Source organism: Gnatocerus cornutus, chromosome 5, assembly GCF_029298725.1.
Source record: "Gnatocerus cornutus isolate USDA-ARS CGAHR chromosome 5, icGnaCorn1.1, whole genome shotgun sequence".
Lineage (NCBI taxonomy): Eukaryota > Metazoa > Arthropoda > Insecta > Coleoptera > Tenebrionidae > Gnatocerus > Gnatocerus cornutus.
Genome location: NC_142237.1, coordinates 12,284,521 through 12,308,401, shown reverse-complemented (window position 1 = coordinate 12,308,401; position 23,881 = coordinate 12,284,521). Strand labels below are relative to the sequence as shown.

The following is a 23,881-nucleotide window of genomic DNA, read 5'->3' as shown; positions in this document are numbered from 1 at the left end:
TACGATAGAATGTCTTAATGGTAGTCATTTTTCCTTTACGAAACAATTTTATCGGTTCTATTGCGCAGTTCTGCAACTTTCTTGAGAAAATTGCAAAAATACAAAGTGATTATTCTTAATATTAATTATTTTTGCACGTAGGTCTTAGCGGAAGGGTTGACACATGGGCGTAGAATCAACTGGCGTCAGAGGGACATAATTTCATTATTTGCTTGTCGGCAACAGAAAACCCCGAACGAGTGCCATTTTCTTTTGCGTCATCAATGAACACTCCAAATAGGCGAGCAACGTGAATCGAAACCACATTTAGACAATAAAAACTAATTTGATTAATGGCGATTTTTTGCCACATGATACGCCAGTGCTGGATCTGTCATTTGATAAATTTAATCTTCATTTTTAATTTTTAAAATTTGGAGACTTACTCCTCTGGACACGTTTGCTAACTCAGCCAAATTTCAAAATTTTAGAATAAGAGGCTGATTTTTTTTAAATTTTTGTTTTCAGGTCGAGCCAAAATGTTGTAATATTCTAAATTAAAATACGTAATTTCCCTAATTTTTGTCGAACTTGAATGAAATTTGGAGACATTACTCCTTCTGACGCGTTTGTTAACTCAGCCAAATTTCAAAATTTTAGAACAAGAGCCTGATTTTTTAGAAATTTTTGTTTTCAGGACGAGCTAAATATTTGGGTTATTAGTTTCATCAAGAATGTAAATTAATCGTAGAGATGGTAAAGCAATAAAAATTAAGGTAATAGCTGGTAAAATAGTTCAAATAATAATATTCTAAATTAAAATACGTAATTTCCCTAAATTTAGTAGTACTTGAATGAAATTTGGAGACATTACTTCTTTTGACACGTTTGTTAACTCAGATAAATTTCCAAATTTTAGAACAAGAGGCTGATTTTTTACAAATTTTTGTTTTCAGGACGCGTATTTGACATGCACTTGGGATATAACTACTGAATATTACAAATATTTAGCTCGTCATCAAAACAAACATTTAAAAAATCAGTCTCTTGTTTTAAAATTTTGAAATTCAGATGAGTTAACAAACATGTCAAAAGGAGTAATGTCTCAATTTTCCTTGCGTTTGATCACCAGAACGTGTTTTTCAAGATACAAGACGTAATAGTCTGTCATAGCGACAATAATTTGAAGCCAGGGTTCCTTTTGTCTTGATCGCAGTTTTATAAATCTCGGTTTAGGGGAACTTCTATTTCCTTGGTGAAATCAGAGCAAACAAAACTGAGTTTAAAATCATCTGTTAAACTAAACTCAGTTTGTTAAAACTACAGTTAAACTGTAGTTGGTGAAATCGGTCCTTAATCTCACTTAAGTCCGGCCCATAAAAGTGTCGACTTCTTCGAACAGATGTTGAGGAACGTGAATCTGGGCCAAACCCTGTAGAAACCGAGACGGTATGCAGATTATGTCTATTCTTGTGGAAAGGAGAATAATTGTATAATCTGTTATTCAGAGGATCAGTTTTCTCCAATTAAAACCGAACACTCGGAGAATCTTCCGCGATGCATGGATTAGAGTCGCTAGAAAGTGAGATTCGTGGGCGTTTTCGATCACCAATTGTCGATTTTTGCCGGTACCGAGTCTCATTTTAATTTCCATTTCCCAGAGCGCGCACATGGCTGTCATCGAGTCCATAATGGCGCTGTACGCAAGAGAGGTGGTGACTTCCGACAGGGTCTTAGCAGCAGTCCAACGTTTCTCCCATGGGCGCTTCTCTGCGCCCTCCGTTCCCGAAAACCACGAACAAGGCCTCTTTGCGTGGATGTCGCACGCCGGCGAAGCTCTCCGGAAGACAATAGAACAGGACACAGACACGGTACCGAACGGCGAAGGCTCGGTGCGTTTTCAACCCCTTGAAGTAAACTCCTCGTTACTGTTTTGTTTTAGGGTGACAGACTGAAGCCCCCGGACTTCCCCCATGTCAACGAACTGAAAGATCTAGTAGATGGCGTTGCGTTGGCGGCTCTCATATCTTATTACTGCCCCGACGAGCTACCTTGGACGGATTTGAAGATTTCTTACACCCCCAATGTACAAGACAGCTTGCACAACCTGCGCCTAGTGCAGGATTTCTGCAACAGGTGTCTCCCGGCGTCCATCTTTCATATCCAACCGGAAGACATCACATACTTGCGAGAGTAAATTCGTCTTCTTTCAATCAGAATCTCTTGAATTGTTGAGGTTGTTTTCAGCTCGATGAAGCAGAATTTGATTGTGTTCCTCGCTGATCTCTTCAACGTGATAGAAATTCATCCTGCCAAATGCGTCAGATATCCGGGGATGGATAAATTTAACGGTTAGTTTGATGGAGATTACTTGTGTTTTTGCTTGTTTTGTTTCGTTTCGCCGTTTGTTTTTTTTTTGTTTTTTTTGAAGCGCCAACTAAAGATGCGGCGACGCAATTAATTTCAACTTGAAACCGGCTGGCAGAATTAATTCTTAGTAAATTTGGTTTAACTATTCAAACAAATTATAATTGGCAGCACTGTATACATGTTTACCACCGCTAAGCTCTAGGTCATGGTTTTGTAATCTAAATTGGGTTATTTAAACGTTGATTTACACAATGTTTGGAAGTATCCAACTGTTTTGTGTGCCAACTTGTATCATATTTAACTATGAATAGCTAAAATTGCATTAAAATGCGCTATGACTATCTAAAAAAAAAAAAACTCATGGGAGCCTACTAATGTTGGAAATTTGTTAAATTTAAAGCCAATTACACCGAACACAGCTCCACCAGTGCACAATTCACGAATTAGAAATTCATCAAAGCACCAACAAGAGCACCGTTTGCGTTGCTATTTTGTTTTCTGTCAAAACCAATGTTATACTTTGACAAACTGTCTTAAAAAACAATTGACAATCTCTTTATACATACAAATTGTTTATCAATGTTTCTAGTCAAGGGTGGCTATGAAATGTCACATAAATTTGCCGCTCTTTACAAATGTGGGTTTAGATTTTTCAACTGACATTTGCAAGGATTTGTATCTTCAATCATAAAACAAAGTTAGCTTTGAAAAAAGCTGTTCAAGTTGTGGTGGTTTGCAGTCTGAAAATCTAAAACTGATTTATTTATTATTATTATTATTTATTTCTCTGAAAATGGAAATCAGTCAAACAACATAAAGTTCCGTTGGCGAAATCGAGCCAAATTTGCATCTCTCGTGCAAGAAGCTCCTCGGGATTGATCCTATCGATTCTGCCGAGCCTGACCCGACTGACCCTAATAGTCTTGGGCCATTATTGAATTTTTCTCCTGATTTGCATAAACGTGTACATACTCCACCTCAATTTCCCCCGTTGTGTGGTTACTTTCCCCTAATTTTTGGCTTTTTTGGTTGAGTATTGTGCTTTTTCTTTTCTTTTCGCTTGGTGAATGGAAAGCAACCATGTGGTGATGGTTTTATTTCGGTAAGACCAAACGAAACGTCTCAGTCTAACCCTTCAACCTGAGACCTTTCAAATTTTTCCGTAGAGTAGTCAGTACGACGGAAGTACCAACAAACTGTTGTTGTTACTTCCGTTGTTGGTAGTATTAACAGTTAACAAGTTTCCTTGTTTGCTACTTGTGCGCTCACAGAGGGTTTTCCTCCACGCAATGAGCACGGGGTGGCGCATAAGCGAAACCTTCTGCAGACGGTGATGACACCCATCCCTGATCTGCGCAGCGGACTCGATGATCCCGCTGCATCCACCGCCTTCCAAGGTAATAGAAGTACAGTCATTTCATCTGCACATTTCGTTAGTTGGGCAGCACAGAGTTCGAGGATTTTGTGCTGTTTTGTACACACGTTAGATGGCGGTAGTGCTAGTTGACTTGCATGAGTTTTAATTAACATTTCTTCGGTTCTAACATGTGTAGACTTAGTGGTAATTATAGACGAAATAGGCACCATGACTGGAGCGATCTGTAAAATACGCTTTTTATATTTAGTATGCTCGCTTTATAGAGTTTCAGTTCGAATGCAGTTGTGTAAGTACGTCCTCCGTGTCTTTTAGATTTTTAAGAAAGTCGGTGGATTTATCTAGGTTGTTGACGTGTGTCCGAACTTGACGCTCACACGTCAAATAACTCACAAACTGTAGGCAATGACAGGAAGAAAATTGCATTCGAAGAAAATTGCTCATGAAAACGAAAACCAACAATGTGTTCTAGAACACCCCCTCTTTCAAAAGAAGTCAAATTTTAAATCATCGTCGGTTGAATTACTTACATTTTGAAAAATTATGAAATTTTATGTATCAATATTTGAATTTTTCTTATTTGTTAAACTTTTGATGGCTTAGCCGTTTAAAAAATAGCCGTTTGCTGTGAGAAGCAAAGATGTGAAAAATACAATTCTAAAACCAAAGCAGAGTGATAAGAAATTGCAATAACGTGGTTATCAAAATGTCATAACTAGTTTTATAATAATTTTGGTAATTTTAGTGCTAAGGCTATGAAATTTGGGGAAATTACTATTTTTAAGTCGTGTATTAACTCCACTAAATTTCAAAATTGTAGAGCCAAAGGTACAAATTTTAGAAATTTTCATTTTGGAGAAGAAGCAAAATCGTGCGAGTTCCTCTACCAAAATTCGTAAATTTCGTAATTTTAGTGGTACAGTTATGAAACTTATGGAAATTGCTATTTTTGAGTTGTGTATTAACTCCACCAAATTTCAAAATTGTAGATCGAAAGGCCCAAATTTTAGAAATTTTCTTTTTGCAGACGAAGCAAAATTGTGCGCGATCGTCCACCAAAATTTGTAATTTTGGTAATTTTAGTTTTACAGCTATGAAATTTGGGGAAATTAGTATTTTTAAGTCGTGTATTAACTCCACCAAATTGCAGAATTGTAGAGCAAAAGACACAAATTTTAGAAATTTTTCTTTTGGAGACGATGCAAAGATTCTCCGCTAAAATTCGAAATTTTAGTGCTACAGAAATGAAATTTGAAGAAAGTAGTATTTTTGAGTTGTTTATTAACTCCACCAAACTGCAAAATTTGTGGAGTAAAAAACACAATATTTGGAAATTTTAATTTTCAAGAGGAGGCACAATGTTCTGACATCCACCACGAAAATTCGTAATTTTAGTAACTTTTGTGTTGCAGCTATGAAAATTGGGGAATATTCTACTTTTCATTCGTATATTAACTTTAGCAAACTGAAAAATAAAAAGTAATTCAACATACGATGACTTAAAATTTGACTTTTTTTAAAAAGGAGGTTTCCTAGAATACATTGTTGGTTTTCAATTTCATGAACATTTTTTTTCGAATAAAATTCTTTTCCGCCGAACTGTGAATTATCAAGACGTACGTTCACAGCACCAGCCAACTAGAAATCCACCGACGGATTCTCCGGCTCCACGTTTTTTTTTAAAGGGTGTCTAATTTTTGATTTTCATCCAAAAACTCGGCCTTCGCTTCTATTTTGACCGCCTTCTGTTCCATCCTCAGTGACGAAATCGACGCCGACCCACGTGCCCCTCCGCAAGACGAACTCTCTTCATCAGAGCGTCTCTGAAATGAGCGAAGACAGCCTCCGTCGAGGTTCCGAAGACTCTTTCGTGGTCCACCGCGGCAAGAACATTCCCACGCTGCGCTCGGTGGTGCAGGACGAGCCTCTGATTCCCGGCCGCCTCAAAGTCAACAAGGAGAGACAGAACAACGACAGCAAAGCGGACGAGCGCGGCGAAGTCGCCGCCGGGAGGCCCAGCAACTGGGAGGAGAACCGAAAGAGTTCTTTCGCGGGGCGCCGCTCCCGGAGGAACTCCACCAGCGATGACTCCCAACTCACCATCGAAAATTTCGGGGGGAGTCAGGATAACTTGAATTTCATCGGGAGGAACCCCGACAAGGAGGTGCGTATTGGGATAATTCCGTTTTGGTGGTGTTAAGTTGGGTTTCAGGTGGGGGCGCATGTGGGGAGGAAGATCTCCGCTCCGTCTTTCCCCATCGAGAACCCCGCCGTGCGTTCGTCGCTCCAGGACGCCCGAGGGTCCATTCAACTAGGTTACGACAATGGCTGTGAAAAAAACGACGACGAAACTGAGAAGTTCAAACTGAAGAGGCAACTAAGCAGCGACGACATCTCCTTGCGCAACTTGCTTTCGAATAAAGAGAATTTGGTGAAAGACGTCGTGGACGCTGAAATCTCGAATCGAATGAGTTTCGCTGAACTAAATAAGCAGAAGGTGATGGGCGACCACCGCGCCATCCAGTTGGTGTACATGCAGAATGAGAAGGAGGAGTTCAAGAAGCCACCGAGCACCAACGGAAACCCGGAGAAGAAGACGTCGTTCGCCGCTCTACCCAACACGACCACTTGGCAGCAACAGAGCTCGAACACCCAACAAATCGGAGAGAGCAACGGCGCCGGGGACGGCGCCCACACCAGCGTCAACGCGGCGCAGTTAAACGACGTCCGGATGAAACTTGAGGAGAAACGACGACTGATCGAGAGCGAGAAACGAAGAGTGGAGTTGGCGATGAACAAACAACGACAGAAGGTCGGAAAAGCGGCTTTTCTTCAAGCCGTAGCGAGGGTAGGCTACATTCTAACGTTTCGTCATTGTGAATATCATCTTCATGGTGTCTCTTCCATTTTGCGCCTGCTTTGAATGTTCTGTCATTTTCCTTTCGTTTGGGACCCTCTTCCAAGTCTTGTAACTAATTGAATGTGTCTTTTAGCTAACTGAAATGGTAAGAGGTCGTTGCTAAGTTTACTTAGTTTTGGATGCTTTGATGGGGGAGGGGACTGTCTCGTTGGAGACAGTGTCTTTCTCGGTGAAGATTAGTCGGTGTCTTTCTTTGCATGTTTTTTCCTTTGGAGTTCTCAGGCGTGCATGGACTCGTACAAGCAGATTTGAAACGGAAACCTTCAGTAGAATTGACAGTTTGAAATCTGCTCTCTAGCTCGACACAACAGACGACATTTAGAAGATTAACAGTCACGTGACACAACTAACTTAGTTATAGTATAGTTAGGGCCGATTTCACCACCCACTTAAACTAAGATTAGTTTCCCTTAAACGTAGATCAACACAAAATATGATTTGACCAACATTTTTAAACTGAGTTTAGTACTAATCTACGTTCAACAAGTAACTGGCCAATTTCAACCAGTTAACGATCTAAACTGAGATTAATGATTTGTCCATATTTGACATTTGTATTTTTATCAAAATTGAGAGGGAAAAAAGGTGATTTTTGGCGATTCTAGTAAGAGTGAGTGAATTCGTGATTCCAGGAGACCTAAATATTGTTCTAGGAATGTATCTAAGATTTTACCTCGCAAAGCCAAGTAGCGCTGTTTGTTTTGAAGCCAATTGCAGAGATACTTGAATTTTCAACACCGATGAATACAAAATAATGGCTGCTTTTTAAGTTATCATTGTTCTTGCAAGAACTCGCGCCAGAAGTGTCGCGAGTTTCTCTCAAGTCCATTCCAGGCTTAATGACTGTTCTACAAAAAAAGAAGCTCTACAGCACGCCGAAGAGTTTTCTTCAGAAATCTTCTTTTTTTGGTGCTTCTTCTTTAATCCCTTTTTATCACATGATACACCAATACTGACTGTTAAAAAGATGAATTTTCTTTGCGATTGATCACCAGAACGTGTTTTTCAACATCCAAGACGTAATAGTCTGTCATAGCGACAATAATTTGCAGCATTACCAGTGTTCTTTTGTCTTGATCGCAGTTTTATAAATCTCGGTTTAGGGGAACTTCGATTTCCTTGGTGAAATCAGAACAAACAAAACTGAGTTTAAAATCATCAGTTAAACTAAACTCAGTTCATTAAAACTACAGTTAAACGTTAGTTGGTGAAATCGGCCTTTAGTACAACTCTAGAAGAACACAACGTTCAAACCGCAGTATTACCAATCTTTCTAGGATTAAAGTGTAGTTTGTTGGTAGCCCTGTTTCGGAACTCACTAGGGACAGGTTTGCCAACTGTAGGTTTTTTTCAAGTTATGGGTAATACTGCGCTGGAGGCACGTCCACCTAAGCACAAACTGTCAATCAGAGACAACTTAACACTATTTTGTTCTTTTTACGACGAAAAAATCCCACTTGGGGACTTTTTCGTGGTGGAGGTTTCATTTCTGACTAACTTTCAGGGAAGAGGTAATTTGCTAAAAACACCGACTGACGCTGAGTCTAATTCAAACTCAGCGACGGGCTCTGAGTCTCAAAGCCCTTCCTCAGAAACTGCTCCCCCAAAACCTCAGAGGCCGTTTACCTTACAGGTATTTTTGTTTTGTTTTTGTATATCGAATTTCGCTTTTGTTAGACGCGTCCTAGTAGTTGCACGTTTATTTTTGGCTGTATTTTCGCGTCTTTTGATTTAGTCTAAAATCCGCCTTTCGTTTATAGGAGATCAATGACGACGCTTCCGCCGTCGAACGCAAGTGGCTCGATGAAAACCAACCCTTCATCGAAACCCGAAGAACCCCCGATCTTGAAAACATGGAAATGGAACAGTACCAACAGTCCATAGCTCAGTAAGTTGGTACTAAAGCCACTAGTCTTCATATTGTATTTAGAATGAATTCTAGTCTCAGCGATATCCAAACCGACATACAAAGATTGGCTTCGCAACAAAGTCAGATGCAAGCAGCGCAACAACAGAACATCATCGCGCAACAACAGAAACAAATCCAGCAGCTGCAACAACAACAACAGCAATATCAAAGCATGCAGCAACAACAATACCCCCAACCGCAGCCGATGTACAGCCCGCAAGTCTACCAACAGCAACCGCCACCGAGTAAGTTCCTCAATCCCACTGGAAACTAACTCTTTTGTAGTTTACTCGCCAGGTCCTGGTCTTCAAACGTCAGCGAGCGCCCCACATATACCTCAGTCGTTATACCAACAGTCACGCGTCCAGGAACAACCGCAGTTTTTCTTGCACGATCAAGCGGCACCGATGACGCCGCCGGTGGTACCGCAAAGAAGAACGTGGGCGCAACAACCGCCGCCGCCGAGTGTCGGACAAGAGATGTACCAACCGGAAATGAGGACGTGGAACAAACTGGGGGGCAGTGGAGGCGGGTTCGTGCTGCACGACGCCGCCGCAGAGAGGTAATGATGCAAGAGCGCGTGGTCTTATTTACACTTTGGTGCGAAAGTCAAGGATGTCTGAAAGTGACATCATCTTCCGTATTAATAAACGTTACGCGGTCAGCAGTGACTAAATTTTCTTCGTTTTAGCAGGTTTGACAACGGAAAGTACCAATCGGACTATCGGTACTTGGATAATAATAAGTACCAGAACGGGGGTGATGATCATAGTCTGCACCACTCCAACAGCTTCACGTTGAGTCAACAGCACCACCAGCACCAACAGGTTTACGGTACCTCTCATAGTACGCCTTCCGCCTCTCCTCAGCATCGAAATATCCACCGGCAGATCTCGCAGTTGATGGACGAAAGCAAACGAACTCCTGTTAGTCTTCAGCAAATTGACCGCGACACACCTCTCAGGAAAACTAGTGGAATCACGCACGCCCCCATTCCGGCGCCTCCAGCCGACGATATGGAACCCCAAAACATCTCTTTTATCGGTAACTCGGAGGACCAACAACTCAGTGAAGGCCTCAGTAGACTAAACATCACGTCTGGCAGCAGGACGTATAGAATCCCCTCTCCAACGCGACCGCTTATTACTAGAAACTCGTTCCAACAGTCGCCGCCCCCGGAGAAGGAGGCACCAATTGCGGAGATTAGCAGTTTGGACACCGATCCGACGAGTCAAAAGGGGTTTTATATACAGTTTGACGACGAGCCGCCAAAGAGGCCGAAACCGCCGTTGAGGACGAAACGCGGCTCGCCGAAGAAGGAGAGGAGTTATGCGGATTTGAGGGAGGACCACGAGCACGAAACGAGAATGGAGAAGAAGAGGCAGTTGGAGCGGGAGTTGGACGAGGTGAAAAAGGAGGAGGAAGACAGGAGGAGGCAGTTGATTGAACAAGAACGGGGGAAGTTGCGGGCAAAACGTGAAGCTAGTCAAGAGAGTCTCAAGGTGGCGGCGGCGACGGCCATCACCATCGGCAACGACGGCGGCAACCCGGATCCGGTGAGTTTTGTTGTTTTTTGTTCGATTTTTTTTACTGTTTTTTTTTTTTGTAGGATGCGGCGGAGCGTATGCGGAAGCGGATCCTCCTCGCGTCGCTCCAGAGGAAGCAGGAGCAAGAAGAGGCCAAAGCGCGGAAAGACCAAGAAGCGCAAGCCCGACGCGAACGCGAAAAGGCCAAAGAAGAAGAGAAAGTCCGGAAGAAAGAAGAGCAAGCCGCTCGCAGGGCCGCCATCTTGGAACAATACAAGCTAAAGAAGGCAATGGAAGAAGCGGAAAGAGAGGTGAGTCTTCAATCATAAATAACCAGAAATAAAAACAAAAGCGTGAAGACGCCGCGCGAGGTTTCATTTCTATTTTAAGACATCCAGAATCGTTTGTTTATTTTTTCCCGTGTTCTTCGGGCTATTTTAAGGACTCTTTTCCAGTCGATTCGTGGCGTTCGTCATGTCTTTTATTTACTGGTCTTTGGTAGTGTTGTCGTAGTTGGAGGGTGGAAAATTCAACAATTTTTTCGCAGGGTAAAGTGTTCGATAAGAGCGAATTGATGGGTTCGATGAAGCCCACGCCCAAAATGAGGCCAAAAGCGGCGTCGAGACCAAGACCCAAGACGATCCATATCGACAGCGGTTCCGTGGAAATGGCCGAAGGGATGATGCAGCCTAGTCGAGGGAAGAAAGGGTCTACTTCCAATCTCACAGGTACTACTCAAGGGACAAAGGGTTTTGTAGTTTTGGTTTTTTTGCATGATTTCTTATTTATTTTTCTTTTTGTTTTTGTACAGCGAACTCTACGATGAAACGCGATTATTATCGCGGTTCGCAAGATAGCCTGGCTGATCGGAGCATGAGCAGTGGCATGCTGTACAGAGGTGTGTTTTTATTTTATTTTATGGGGAGATTAGTCGGGGCGGTCATTTCCTTCATTTTTCCTGATTTTACCGGTTAAATCTGGACACAAAATTCAATTTTATTTGTTTGCGGCTTCGGCGCTTCGTTTTCATAGTTTCTGCGCTTGTTTTGGTTTTGAATTATATGCGATGTTCGTCGCCGAGTTGTGAGATTTTCCTGTGCTATTTTCGACGACGGGTCAACGTTTTATAAGACTCTGGAGTAAGCAAGAGTGGTTCGGGAAATGACACGAATTCGAATTAGGCGCGGTTTTTAAAGAGGCAACTTCAAATTTCGAAAGTCACCAGTTTTTGGCATTTTTGACGGCACATGGGCGTAGAATCCAACTGGCGTCCGGGGGCATTATTTAATTATTGGTTTGTCGGTTACTGGAAACAGCGAGCGAGTGCCATTTGCCTTTGCGTTTTAAATGACACTCAAAGCAAGCGAGCAACATGAACTGAAGGCACATTTTCGACAAAAAAAAACAGAGTTTAATGACAAAAAATTCCTACATGATACGCCACTGCCTCTAGGGCAACTGTCAGAATCCGTCATCTGTTAAATAAAATTTTTATTTTTGAGAAATTTTCGCCGTTTTCGCGAGAACGGTGCGTTATTGTGGTTCAAGACGGACGCGGTCTTTGAATAGCATCCATAATGGTCACTTTGGCTTTGGTGCCTTTGTTTTTGGTGGTGAAAGATGGGGCGCGAAATTTGAATATCGTAGTCGAAACCGTGTGTGCTTCGCTGATGGTGTTGGCCGCTTTCAGATTCCCCCGACGACAGCCGGGGAGTGTCCCCCTGTCATAGCGCCAACCAAACGTTGGGCCGCCGCAGCTCCTACAAGACCAGCCGAGGTCAGTATGCCCCCCCGTTCCCGAGACTTTTCCCGTCCTCCTCCCCCACGATCTCGTACCTCGCTGCTTTTTTCGTATTGGTACATGTTGAATCGTACTCGTTGTATGAAGTATAGTAGTGAGCACGCTATGATTATCACTTTGTGTTGTTGTATCGTACACAGTTTTGTTCCGTTGTTATTGTTTCGTTTATTTTGATTGCATCCATTTCATTTAACGATGAGAGATGAAAAAAAAAAGTAAAAATGAAGACGACGCTCGTGTCGTGTTTTGATTTTTTGTTGATTTCTTGTTCGTTTTTGGATTTGTTTTGTGTTTAAGTGAAATGGAATCAGTAGTGTATGTACGTTACGATGTTTTTGCAGACCCCTCACCTGCCCAGGTCCGTGGCAGACCTAAGTATTCCAATTATCAAAACTTTAAAGGGCGCAAGTCTAGCTCTCTGATGAACTTGTACGGTAAGACGTCTATCCGTAATTCAGGTACAAAACGCTAGATGTCTTGAGCTGTTGGTCGTTGGGCATGGTCTATCAGTTTTATTCATTTACACTTTATTGTCGATTTCACCTCTGTTCTGTTCATTAGGCTTAGTTGGTGATGGTTCATGGTTACCTTTTCCCCCAACAAAATCAAACCAGTCCTCATATAGTTAGTCCTGCCTGGTTATTTTTTTATTGTTACGTTTGTACAGATCCGTACTGTTTTGATTGAATTTTATTCGAAAGGGAAGCTCGCATTTCGTGGGGGCGCACCGCCACACGAACGCCGATCTTCGCACTTCATTACATTGTTATTCTAATAGTATTGCCTGAACAGTGTTTTGTATTTGCATTTCATTTGTTTTGTTACGTCGCGGCCATTTTGACAAAAATGGCCGGCGTAGTCAGTGTTGCCAGGTCTAGGGATTTTCCTCGAATCTAGGGAATTTTGAAATATTGGAAGGAAAAAGAGATTTTTTCAATTATCGAACAAATCTAGGGGAATCTAGAAATTTAACTGTAATTTTCGAAGCTATTTTACAAAATATTTATTAATTCTGAGAAAATATTAGATATAATAGATAGTTCCACAAGCAAATGACAAGTTTTTTCGCAATTTCTAAATAATGCTTCTTTTACACTAAAACCCAATTGATGTAACCATTGCAACATATGCAACAGGAGCAAAATACAAAAAGAAAATTTCAACATTTTTTTGTGACCTTGGGTGGACATTTACTACCTTAACTAATTGTAGAAAAAATCTCTGCAGGAAAAATAAAGTTTAGAGTCTGCCAAATAAAATTCATAGAGAATTTAGAGAATTTCTAAGGACTTTTTGAGTTAGAATCATCGAAATTTTGATCTGGCAACACTGGGCGTAGTGACTCAGAAACCAGTCGACTAGATATAGAAATTCCGGCGCGTTTCAAAATTAACAATTCGCACTAATCTCTTCACTTTTCGGGGAGCGCAGAATTCTTAACAAGGCTTCCAAAGACACAGTTTATCATGGTACACAAAAAATAACTTTCTTTTAACAGTGTTAACCGAAAGAAGTTGAAAAGAATAAAACGGTGCAGGGTGGTGTTGTGACGATTGCGGTGCTCACGGGTGGTTTTCCGCAGGTTCTAGCACGGATCAAGACAGCTTGGCGTATCGGTACGGCGACACGGATTCGGGTTTGGGGAGAGCGACGCCTCCGCGTCGCGCCCCTTCGCCCGGGATGGGCAGTATGCGGCATCTGACGTCGCCTTCTGGACCCGGGAGTTTGCCCGGCTTGATGACCAAAGGGAGGAGGATATTCGACGACGGGTCCAGTGATATTAGTTCGACTCCTAGTAGTATGATGGACTATACAGGTGAGGAGTCCCGACGTCCCTACGAAATTCCCTTCATCTTCATTTACTTCTGCAGGTCCGCGACTGTACAAGCAGCCCGCGACGAAGTCAAACCGCGGCATCATGTTGAACGCCGTCGAGTACTGCGTGTTTCCCGGCGTGGTGAACCGCGAGGCGAAGAAACGCGTCCTTGAAGAAATCAACAGGTCGGAAAGCAAACACTTTTTGATTTTGTTTAGGGACGCCGGATGTCAATTCAGAGCTCTCTATTCGTACTGTCCGGATCGGGAAGATGTTACCAAGTTGTACGGCACCGGGCCCAAGCAGGTCAATGACAGAATGTTCGACAAATTCTTCAAGTGAGTTGGCGGTGTGTGGAGGTAAAAAAGCGAGTTTGGTTGTGTTTTAGGTACAACTCAGGAGGCAAATGTTTTTCTCAAGTCCACACGAAACATTTAACAGTGACCATAGATGCTTTCACGATTCATAATTCGCTTTGGCAAGGTAAAAAGGTTAATTTACCTAATAAGAAAGACATGCCACTTGTCATTTAAGTCTAGTTTGTTGTTAATTAGTCATCTAATCATTATTAATTTTTTATATTTTGTTAACGCTTTATTAAATGTTATTTTTTTAATGTCGGTTCGCTACAAACCCAAGTTTATTTTATTTCTCACCTTGGCAGTTTACATGCCAAAGCAGCGTCTGAGATATTAGATGAATCACCTTTTTACCACAATTTGTATTTTGTTCTGTATTCTTTTAAGTATTATGTGCCTTTTTTTATATACAGTGTTCAATGTAATATCGCCTTTGATGTATTTTTTTTTCAAGTCGGCTTTTTCTGTGCCAATTTGTTGAAACGATGTACTTTTGACCGCTTTCATTTTGTTCCCCTTGAAAGTACACAAGTCCATGAAAACAACAATAAATTCTTATTAGTGTCATTCCAATTGTATTTATATCTAGATTAGATGAAAATCGCAGGGCTGTTTTCGGTAGTCCAACATCGATTTTCGAAGGATCGTTAGTTTGAACTCGAAAAATCTTATTTTATTAGACTCCCTCGATCTGTGGGAATCCATGTTGGATCTCTACCCCTTTTTTAAGTCACTAAAAGAGTTTGCTTGAAATATATTTGTAAATTGTTTGTTTGTATGGAAACACTAGCCTTATAGAGCTTAGTTTTCTTTTGTATGACTATCGATGAGATCGATCGCTGGTTTAATTTAATCTCTTGTGAATATTTGGAACGTTTTATAAAAAGTGAAACCTTTTTTTACCTAACGTCTATGGTATCGCATTATGTTATTTAATATGATGTTATTACACTAATCATTTCTTTTCTGTACATATTCTGTTTTTATAATATACAAATATTTATTAATTTACACTTATACGAGTAAAACACTCAAATGTCAAAAATAAATTGTAATAACCCAAAAGTGTTTCTCTGGGGGGTCACGGTTAGCCGGAAGAGAATTTTATTCGAAGAAAATTGCTCATAAAAACGAAAACCAACAGTGTTCTAGAACAACTCCGTTTTCAAAAGAAGTAAAATTTTGAATCATAGGATGAATTACTTACATTTTGAAAATTTATGTTTCAATAATTGCATTTTTTTTGTTTTAAATTTTTGATGGTTTAACATTTGTGTTAAATATGCTAATGAAACTTAGTTCTGAATGCATTACAAAATTTTGGATTGTTCCATAAATGTTCTATCAAATTAAAGTAATCGTAAATTGGTGTGAATCGTCAATATTTTTTGTTTCCAGCGATCGTTTGTTTTTAGGTACTATTAATGCATGATTTGTCGGCTGAAATCATGCATTAAAGTGGGCTATTAATGAATGATTTCATGGGTTTATTATAAGCAACCAACTACACGCTCAATAATGAGCTGAAGGCCGTGGATCTGTTTGTTTACTAATACCAAATCAAAACTACGATTTTTAGACTTCACATTGGGACTCCTAGTTCGATAGACATCGTTTGGAAAATCAAACTTGACAACTGCGGACACATCCATCATTATTATAAACTAAATTATAAATTATTATAAAACTAGTTGACATTTTGATAACCACGTTATTGCAATTTCTTATCCATCTGCCTTGGTTTTAGAGTTGTATGACATAAATGCTTTTCACAGCAAACATACTGTTGTTGATTATAGAATTTTAAACGAATAAGCCATTAAAAGTTTAAAATAACAAAAATTCAAATATTGATAAATAAAATTTCATAATTTTTCAAAATAAAAGCAATTCAAGCCACTCCAACTGTAAAATCCCGCGATGAAACGCGATAACACTTATCGACCGATAAAGTGGGACTTGGATTTTTGACACCACATCGAACATCGCCGTCAAAAATAAACAAAAATTTACCTACGATGATTTAAAATTTGACTTTTTTTGAAAAAGGAAGTGCCCTAGAATACATTGTTAGTTGGTTAGTTTTCATCATGAGCAATTTTTTTCGGATAAAATTCTCTTCCGCCGAGCTGTGGGGTTGGTATGGGAAAAACCTTTAAAATCGAAGTGTTTATTTATAATTTAAATATTACTTAAAAAAGTAATGTCAGGTACAAAATGTAATTATTTTAATTGCTCACCTTTCACTCTCCATTTTCTCGTCACTTAATAATAAATATTTTTGATATAATCGTTTGGTATTACAATATACAGTGCGACACAAGTGTTACAAAATCTTACTTAACTAAAGTAGTATCGTCTTAAACTAAGATCCGAGTCCGTAGGTCAGACCGTACATATAAAAGTAGCAGTGAAAGTCTTATCTTCTTAATAAATAACTTTGAAAAATGTGATAAGGAACTCGAAGAATAGTCATGGACTTGTCACAGGCCTTTCGTTCCTAAAAAAAAAATCAATAATACACGTTAATACTATTGGACGTATGATTTCGATTAAGCGACATATCAAAAAATGACTAGAACTGCTGCTATGGAAATGTAATACGTTTTCTCGGTCGATTGAACAACACAGCCTCACGTAAAACCCGCGACCTTTGAGCACTCTGGTTCGACATTTCCATCCTCCACGCGCCGCCACTGTGATCCCGCCAAAACCTATACTTTGGAAATGACGTAACCGTTCGCAGGCGCGGGATTGTGCGTCAAATAATCTCCATCTTCGTCGTTTTGTACGTTTTCCTCGTGATGCATGACGTATTTCCCAAATAAACTTGAACTCGATTTCGAGGGGCCGAGGAGCGGCTCTCGAATACAACAGTTTTCCAGAGGGATTCCGTTGTCGGAATGTTGGCCTATGCTGTCTAGTCGCTGCGTCCGTGTGTCCTCCACGTGGGAACCGGCGACGCCGTTGGCCACAGGGACGGGGGTCTTCAGATTTGAGGATGGTCGGCGGAATGGCTCCGGAAGGTTGATCTCCATTTGGTTCGTGTCTTCCAACTGCACCGACGCCAGGGGAACTTCCAGGCAAGGGACGATTAGACGGGGGTTGTTCGCGAGGAACTCGACTATTTCGGAGGCGCGGGTGCGCGTCCGCGGGTCTTCTTGCCAGCAGGACTTCAAGAGGCCGCGTCTGTAAAGGAAAAACGATCAGTTTTCACTCACCCTAACGTCACAAACAGACTTTAAGGTGGCTCGGGTGTGACAAAAATGCTTTTTTTCGCTTTTTTGACACTTTTTTTTCATAGTATATCAACTTGTTATACATCAAACGGTATTTTTTCATTTTGTAGGGAGTTGTATGTTGTATGTATAATATGGTTCACACAAGAGCAAAAATAGTTATTTGTGTACCAAGCCCAAAAAGTGTTTCTTATTTGGCCTTTTTTTAATGGCCAAGGCCAGAAAGAAGACGAGGCCAAAATGGCACTTTTTGGCCGTGGTACACACAAGATTTTTTAGATCATAGATCATTTTTAGATGGCGCCACCATAGATCGGCCAAAAATGTTTGCGGCCAGAAAAGACTTACTTCTAGGCCGCGTTTGAGGCCTAAAAATTCCATTTTCAGTTAAAGTCGCCTAAAAACGTGTTTTTTTCGCTCTTTTTTGACTTTTTGGCTGCTAATTTTAAACTAATATGGACATCAAAATGTGTATTTTTTTATTTTGTATGGAAGATCATATGTTATAACTTGGTTCAGCTTTTTGTATTGAACTTCAAGCAAAAAAACAGGTTTTTAACCACGTTTTTTCATAATTTATACTCTAAATCTTCATAGAATGTCACAAAAATTGGTATGAAAAATCGAAAAAAAAAAATTATAAAACCAATTTATAAATCTCTTAGGTTAGCGTCATTACAATTTTTTGTGGTCTTTCCAACACAAAAAACCGCATGTAAATAGCCCTTTTCGTTTTCGTGCTATTTTAAACGAACTTACATTGAAACGCCCGATCTCCAAATATGGAGAGTTCAACCTTGATACAGTAAAACCTCGTCAACACGGACTTCACGGACCGGATTTTCCTCACTTCGCGTTCACCGAGATTCTACGCACGAAAAACTTAAACTTGTTTACCATAGCAACGCAGTGCTACCATAGCAACGCAGTGCTACCATAGCAACGCAGTGCTACCATAGCAACGCAGTGCTACCATAGCAACGTAGTGTTACCATAGCAACGCAAAAATAACAAATAACAATTTTGTGTGAAAAGTGCCTCAGTTCAGAGTTCCTGTATTAGATGTTGAGATTACTTACAGCTGCGTCTTCACCCCGTCGGGGATGGTGACCGTGTGCCCCTTCTTGACGTAGTCCAGCACCTCCGTGTTGGTCATCCCCTGGTACGGAAAACTCCCGAAGGTAATAATCTCGTATAACAACACCCCGTAACTCCACACGTCCGACGCTGGGGTGAACACCCCCAGGGCGAGGCTCTCCGGGGACATCCACCGTACCGGCAACATCCCCTTCCGGGTGAACTTGTAATAATCGTTTTCGAACATGGGTCTGGTCATGCCAAAGTCCCCCAGCTTGACAACCCTCTGCGCATTGATGAGACAGTTTCGAGAGGCGACGTCTCGATGGACGTACTTGATGGACGCCAGGTAACTCAGACCTCTGGCGACGTCCAACGCCATCATTGTGAGTTTTCTGCTTGAGATTTCTTCGGATTCTTCGATGGTCTTATCGTTGACTAGGTGGCGGCGCGCGAGGAGGAACGTCTTCAAGTCGCCGTACAGCATGAACTCCATGATCGTGTAAATGGGCTCTTCCTTCGTGCACACGCCCAGGAGTTTGATGATGTTCTTGTGCTCGAAACGTTTCATGACTTCGGCTTCGGATAAGAAGTCGAGTTTTTCTTCGGTGCTCGAGCCAACTTTTAGGGTTTTCACGGCGACGGCGACCCAGCCTTTCTCGGGGAAGTTGGTTTCTCCGCCGTAGACCGTGCCGAAGGCGCCTTCGCCCAACTTCCGGTTGATGACGACGCAGTTTCTGCTGATTTCCCATTTGTCCAATTCCGCGATCTGCTCGGGGTTCATGCGGATGTCCAGACCGAAGTGCTTCATGTAAGTCCGCGTGAACTGCACTTTCTTGTCGTAACGTCGCTTCATCACAAACACGACGGCGAGGACGCCCACGAACAACATACAGAAGACGATGATGTTGAGGATGACGATGGCCATCTCGCAGTTGACGTTTAGTGTCTTCGCGAGGCTCTCCAGGGCGCATTGACGCGGCGCTGGGGTGCCATCCTCCGGTTTTTGCTTGTTACCAGTAAACCACTTGAGTTCTTCGGTCTTCAGGTCTAATTTCCCCCCCAAAATCACCGGTTTGTCGTCGGAAACGTTGGGGTAGAAGTGACCGACGACATGACTCTGGTTGCTATACCACTGCATGAGAGTGATGTTGGAAAACCTGGAGGGTCCTCCTCGGAACTTGATGTGCCCGGAAATCCCCATGAAGTCGGTTTCTTCGACGTACTTCACCAGTTTCCTGAAGAATAAAATTAGAGCCACCGACACCACCAAACTTGCGAGTCTTACCGCGTCGTCTCTTCGGAGTGGAGGTCGGAAATAGCCTCGGGGTCTTCCTCAAGAAGTCGATGAAGAGCAAGAGCGTACGTCCAGACGGCGTCGTAAGAATACCCGGCGAAGTTTGATAGTTTGATGCGCTGAGTTTCGAATTCGTGGCGCCATTGCTGGAGGGTGATATTTCCTTGGACGATGGTGTTCTCAGGGGCAAAGAACGAGTGGGCCATGGAGAAGTAGCCCGCGACGGCCTGAATTGCAAAATCACATTGTAAAGGAAAAACAAATGAATAATTAACACAATTAAGTTACGATAGCAAAACCGTCAGCATTATCGGTTACGTGAATGGATGTAATAAATACCTGGTGTCATTAAATTTATGAACTTACGTAAATGTTACGCGACGTTAAAAGTTTAGATGCGATTTTAAACATTTACTTTTTTTGTTTAATAAAAATAAATATAACAGCCGGCGTTGAATGTTTTGGGCATGTCGTTTCTTACACCATACGACGTTTAATTTGATGACAGATTTTAGTCGTTTCAAATTTGTAAAATGCGACCTTGATGGCGTGTTTTGTGTCCCAATCAAAAACACAGAAACAAAAACAATTGCAAAATGCTTTGTATAAATAATCAGTTTATGCCCCCATGACCCCGCTGTTACTACGCTCCTGAGTCAAGCGTTCAATACGATTAATAATAAGACCGTTTTGACATAAAATTTGCTGTGTATTGTAGGTCGATTTTTGGACTTACCCGTATCATTTCCCTGGTCGTGCAATTGACACTTTCGCGCGTCAAATTGTCGCCCGTCGAATTGTTGAAGTAATCGGTGTTGTACCAGGTCTCGTTCAGCCAATTCGGTAAAAACCAAACGTAGCCCTCGGCCGATGTCATCTTCAGATGGAACGCTTGGCACATTACGATCCGCGCGATAGGATCGACCACATCCAAGATGATGATTCGGGCGCTATTGCGCTTCAGGTCTTCCAAATACTGTAATAATTAAGACGCAATTAGTATACTTAATTGGACGTAGTAAAATTGAACTAACTACTATCTTAGTAGTTTCATAGTAATTTCGCACTTGCAGGCTCGTATGTCCGTTCATTTTCGGAATAAAATTTGAATTTTGACTACAGTGACGGACAAAACGAAGTGGGACAAGTCTAACACCACATTTTTTCAAAAATTAAGCTGTGTAAAGCCAGCTTTCAAAGTAGGCATGATTTTATTGTAGGTTTAATAATGACGTTAATAAAACAAAAGAAAAAAATGACATTGTTGCATTTGACTACTAAAACATCAAATAAATCTTTGAACTTACTCACAAATTGTTCAATACATCAATCAAAATTTGGACTGCTCATTTTAGAAGTTGTTTTTCTCTGCTACTGCAAAATTTTTTTTTCTTGGAAATGAAGAACCCAAATGTGAAATTTTAATCACGTTTTGTGTAAATAAATTAAAATCTTTTAAAATTTCGCATTTAAATGATTTGGACTGACTCGACTGTAGGATTAGGACTACTTTTTTTTGAAAATAAAAAACCCAAATTCGTAATTTTAACTAAACTTCGGTTGAATAAGTATAAAAAGAATAAGCAAAACGGAACATACCCTCGTGATTTCGAACGCGTCCTGCTCCCTCAGGATCTTCTTATTGGCGATAAACGTGATGTCGTTCTTCTCAAAAGTGTTCTGCATGTGCGAAATATACTCAGTATACTTCTGCCCGTCTTTCGTAATGGCGGCGGCCCTCTTCCACCCCAACTTCTTGAAAAGTTGCAAATACACATGTTGGTAGTCTTTGTTCTCTCCAATAGTCCGAAAGAAGTACGGATACTTCTCCCGGTCGGAAAACCCCGAGCCTTCAGCACTGTACGAAATCATCATCGTCCTATACAACTTCGACACTCCGGCGAGCGGCTCCACAGTGTCGGAGCACGCGGGCCCCAACACCCCCAGAAGACTCTCATAATTGGCATCGGTGACGTAGTCGATGAAGATCTTCATGACATTATCAGCGCGACATTTGCCGTTTTCCACCATGAGCTTCAATTTGTACCCTTTGAGAATGGAGGGATCGGCGTTGATGAGATTCTGCGCGAAGACGGCGCCGCGTAAGATCCCGGGGCCGTTGTACAGTTGGTGAAACGGGAAAATCCCGCCGATGTAGATGACGTTGGTTTCGTGCTCGACGATCAGAGACTGGTTCTTCTCGCGGATCCACTGACACGCCAGGGACTTCAAATCGGTCTTATCGGTGGCATTCTCGTACAAATTGAGCAAGTACTCGTAGTCTTCGTCGTTGAACCGGAAGTTGCGGATGTGCCGTTTCAGGCCGAGCATCTCCACTTTGTTCCAGGCGACCTTCACCATGCGGTAGGGTTCGTACTTGCACCCCAGCGAATGCGTGTAGTTGATGAAGTTGCACGGAGGGAAGGTGACGCGGATGAATTTACCCTCTCTGAGGATGACGTCGCTTGGGGTGAAGTACGAAATAAGCAGACTCTTGGGTTTTTTCGCGGCGCGGTAATCCGCACTGAGCTTGTCGATGGTTTTCTTCAGATTACGAGCAAGAAAGGCCACTTTAACATACAACTTGAGTTCGTTGATATGCCCGAGGACATAATCCATCTGCATGGTGGAGGTGAGCAGCAGCGCGCATCGAGAATTCTTGCAGTGCTTCGGAGTGTACACACCTTTGGTGCAATTCGTGTCGGGGCAATAATAGTGCGTGTCGTTGAGTCGTGCGTTCTGGTAAATCATCCCCAGGTCGCGCGTTTCCACGTCGAACTTCTCCATGACTTTGGGGTCCTGAAGGAACGTCCAGTGGACCTGCCCGATGTGGGAGTCCCGTCTGTTGTAGTACGACTGCACCGGGCCGTCGAACTCCGCTGGAATGTACCACCCGAATCGCCCTGGAGGACCCACGTCCCCCAGCTCCAAAACCGACTTGTTCACCTCCATGGTGAGGGTGTCGTGGCCGGAGGGGATCCAAACCTCAAGGTCCACCACTGACTTCGGCAAGCTGAAACTAACAGTTACCACCGGGAGGCAACACTTGGAGTTCTTACGATTCGTTGCTGTCTGGTGCTAGTTTATCCATCGCACTTTCGATGTCGAATTCGCTGTCGTGTTCCACCAGCTCCACCTTCTTGAAGCCGATCATCTCTTCTAGAAACAACTTGAAGATTTCACTGGTGAGCTTGTGGAGAGCGCGATCGGAGGTTTGGACGACCACATTCCTAGACTGGTCCTCGTAGTGGATGGACTTGCGTTGGGATGTTATAGCTACGGATGACAGTTAGAAATGAAGAAAACGGCGATGGGGTCTTACGAGTGTAGTTGAGACACTTCCATGGTTGGTCTTCAGAGGACGCCACTGGGAGTTCGGTGAACCACCAAGTCAATGCAAGGAAGATCGCTCCGACTTTATTCACATGCATTTTGCTTCACCTGTGATGAAAGAAACCCATTTCAGGCTTATTTATGATTGGAAAGAACGTCACATTGCGAAATCGGGACAGTTTTTTATATTAGCACAAACAGAACTAACGAATTTTACGTCAAGAAAGGAGAAATAATTGTGTTATTATTATTTAAATGCAATTATTAAAACAAATGCGAATGAAGAAAGAAACTAATTAAAACGTTGAAAAACAAAATAATCTGACAGATATGTGACAGACGACGTAGCGGTCTAAGACGTACGTTAAAAAAAACACGATCGACGATCGTTTTTACAAACAAGTTAATTAACGAACTGTTGTTTCGCGTTCCAACGCCAATTCCAATTACAATTTTTTTTCGTAACCTCGCTAGACCCATTTTCCCGGCGCCTCCACCAAAACGGCAGATTTCGTCTCGCCGGAACCTTGAAATTGATGAGCTAACATCACGCCAAAACACTTTCGCAAATGTATTTCGTCTCGTTTAAGAAATGGCCAATGAGCCGAGTGTCCTAGTAAAAAACTCATTTAAATTAAAAACAAACGACGGAATTAATTAAATTAACACGCAACATTGAAGGTGAAGGACGCAGGCCAGACAGTTATTAAAGCACACTTTGAATTACAAAAAGCAAGACTTATCGTAAATCAATGTCGCTTCCGACGTCAAAATGTTAAATCCGCAGCGAGTTTAACGTCAAAATTGACAGGTGTCCGTTTCTCGGGGGGTGGTGATACCAACCTGATCAACGTTAAAGAACTGTTGTAATGACAGCGTG

The 23,881-nt window shown here is 41.8% G+C and overlaps 2 protein-coding genes across 11 annotated transcripts in view; one reads left to right on the top strand and one right to left on the bottom strand.

The window, feature by feature from the left end:
• The window catches only part of LOC148174617 (patronin-like), a 32,662-nt gene extending 18,182 nt beyond the window's left edge, over positions 1-14,480 (top strand). For 2 of the 8 annotated variants that reach the window (XM_088037988.1, XM_088037986.1), the window contains exons 4-22: positions 1,641-1,871; positions 1,922-2,172; positions 2,227-2,330; positions 3,621-3,746; positions 5,485-5,888; positions 5,937-6,572; positions 8,149-8,277; positions 8,405-8,532; positions 8,575-8,798; positions 8,839-9,115; positions 9,245-10,109; positions 10,163-10,390; positions 10,627-10,807; positions 10,891-10,977; positions 11,770-11,856; positions 12,222-12,314; positions 13,463-13,696; positions 13,752-14,034; positions 14,085-14,480. In XM_088037988.1, the coding sequence (XP_087894114.1) occupies positions 1,641-1,871; positions 1,922-2,172; positions 2,227-2,330; positions 3,621-3,746; positions 5,485-5,888; positions 5,937-6,572; positions 8,149-8,277; positions 8,405-8,532; positions 8,575-8,798; positions 8,839-9,115; positions 9,245-10,109; positions 10,163-10,390; positions 10,627-10,807; positions 10,891-10,977; positions 11,770-11,856; positions 12,222-12,314; positions 13,463-13,696; positions 13,752-14,034; positions 14,085-14,229 (4,713 nt within the window). In that variant the 3' untranslated portion in view covers positions 14,230-14,480. The remainder of the gene's footprint in view (positions 1-1,640; positions 1,872-1,921; positions 2,173-2,226; positions 2,331-3,620; positions 3,747-5,484; positions 5,889-5,936; positions 6,573-8,148; positions 8,278-8,404; positions 8,533-8,574; positions 8,799-8,838; positions 9,116-9,244; positions 10,110-10,162; positions 10,391-10,626; positions 10,808-10,890; positions 10,978-11,769; positions 11,857-12,221; positions 12,315-13,462; positions 13,697-13,751; positions 14,035-14,084) is intronic. The other 6 variants (XM_088037989.1, XM_088037990.1, XM_088037987.1 and 3 more) reach the window with 6 other exon arrangements.
• A 2,204-nt stretch (positions 14,481-16,684) lies between these two features.
• The window catches only part of LOC148174616 (uncharacterized), a 48,890-nt gene continuing 41,693 nt past the window's right edge, over positions 16,685-23,881 (bottom strand). For all 3 annotated transcript variants that reach the window (XM_088037996.1, XM_088037997.1, XM_088037998.1), the window contains 7 exons: positions 22,991-23,109; positions 22,728-22,944; positions 21,268-22,681; positions 20,405-20,644; positions 19,660-19,895; positions 18,374-19,609; positions 16,685-17,244 (listed from right to left, as the gene is read on the bottom strand). In XM_088037996.1, the coding sequence (XP_087894122.1) occupies positions 16,770-17,244; positions 18,374-19,609; positions 19,660-19,895; positions 20,405-20,644; positions 21,268-22,681; positions 22,728-22,944; positions 22,991-23,099 (3,927 nt within the window). In that variant the 5' untranslated portion in view covers positions 23,100-23,109 and the 3' untranslated portion in view covers positions 16,685-16,769. The remainder of the gene's footprint in view (positions 17,245-18,373; positions 19,610-19,659; positions 19,896-20,404; positions 20,645-21,267; positions 22,682-22,727; positions 22,945-22,990; positions 23,110-23,881) is intronic.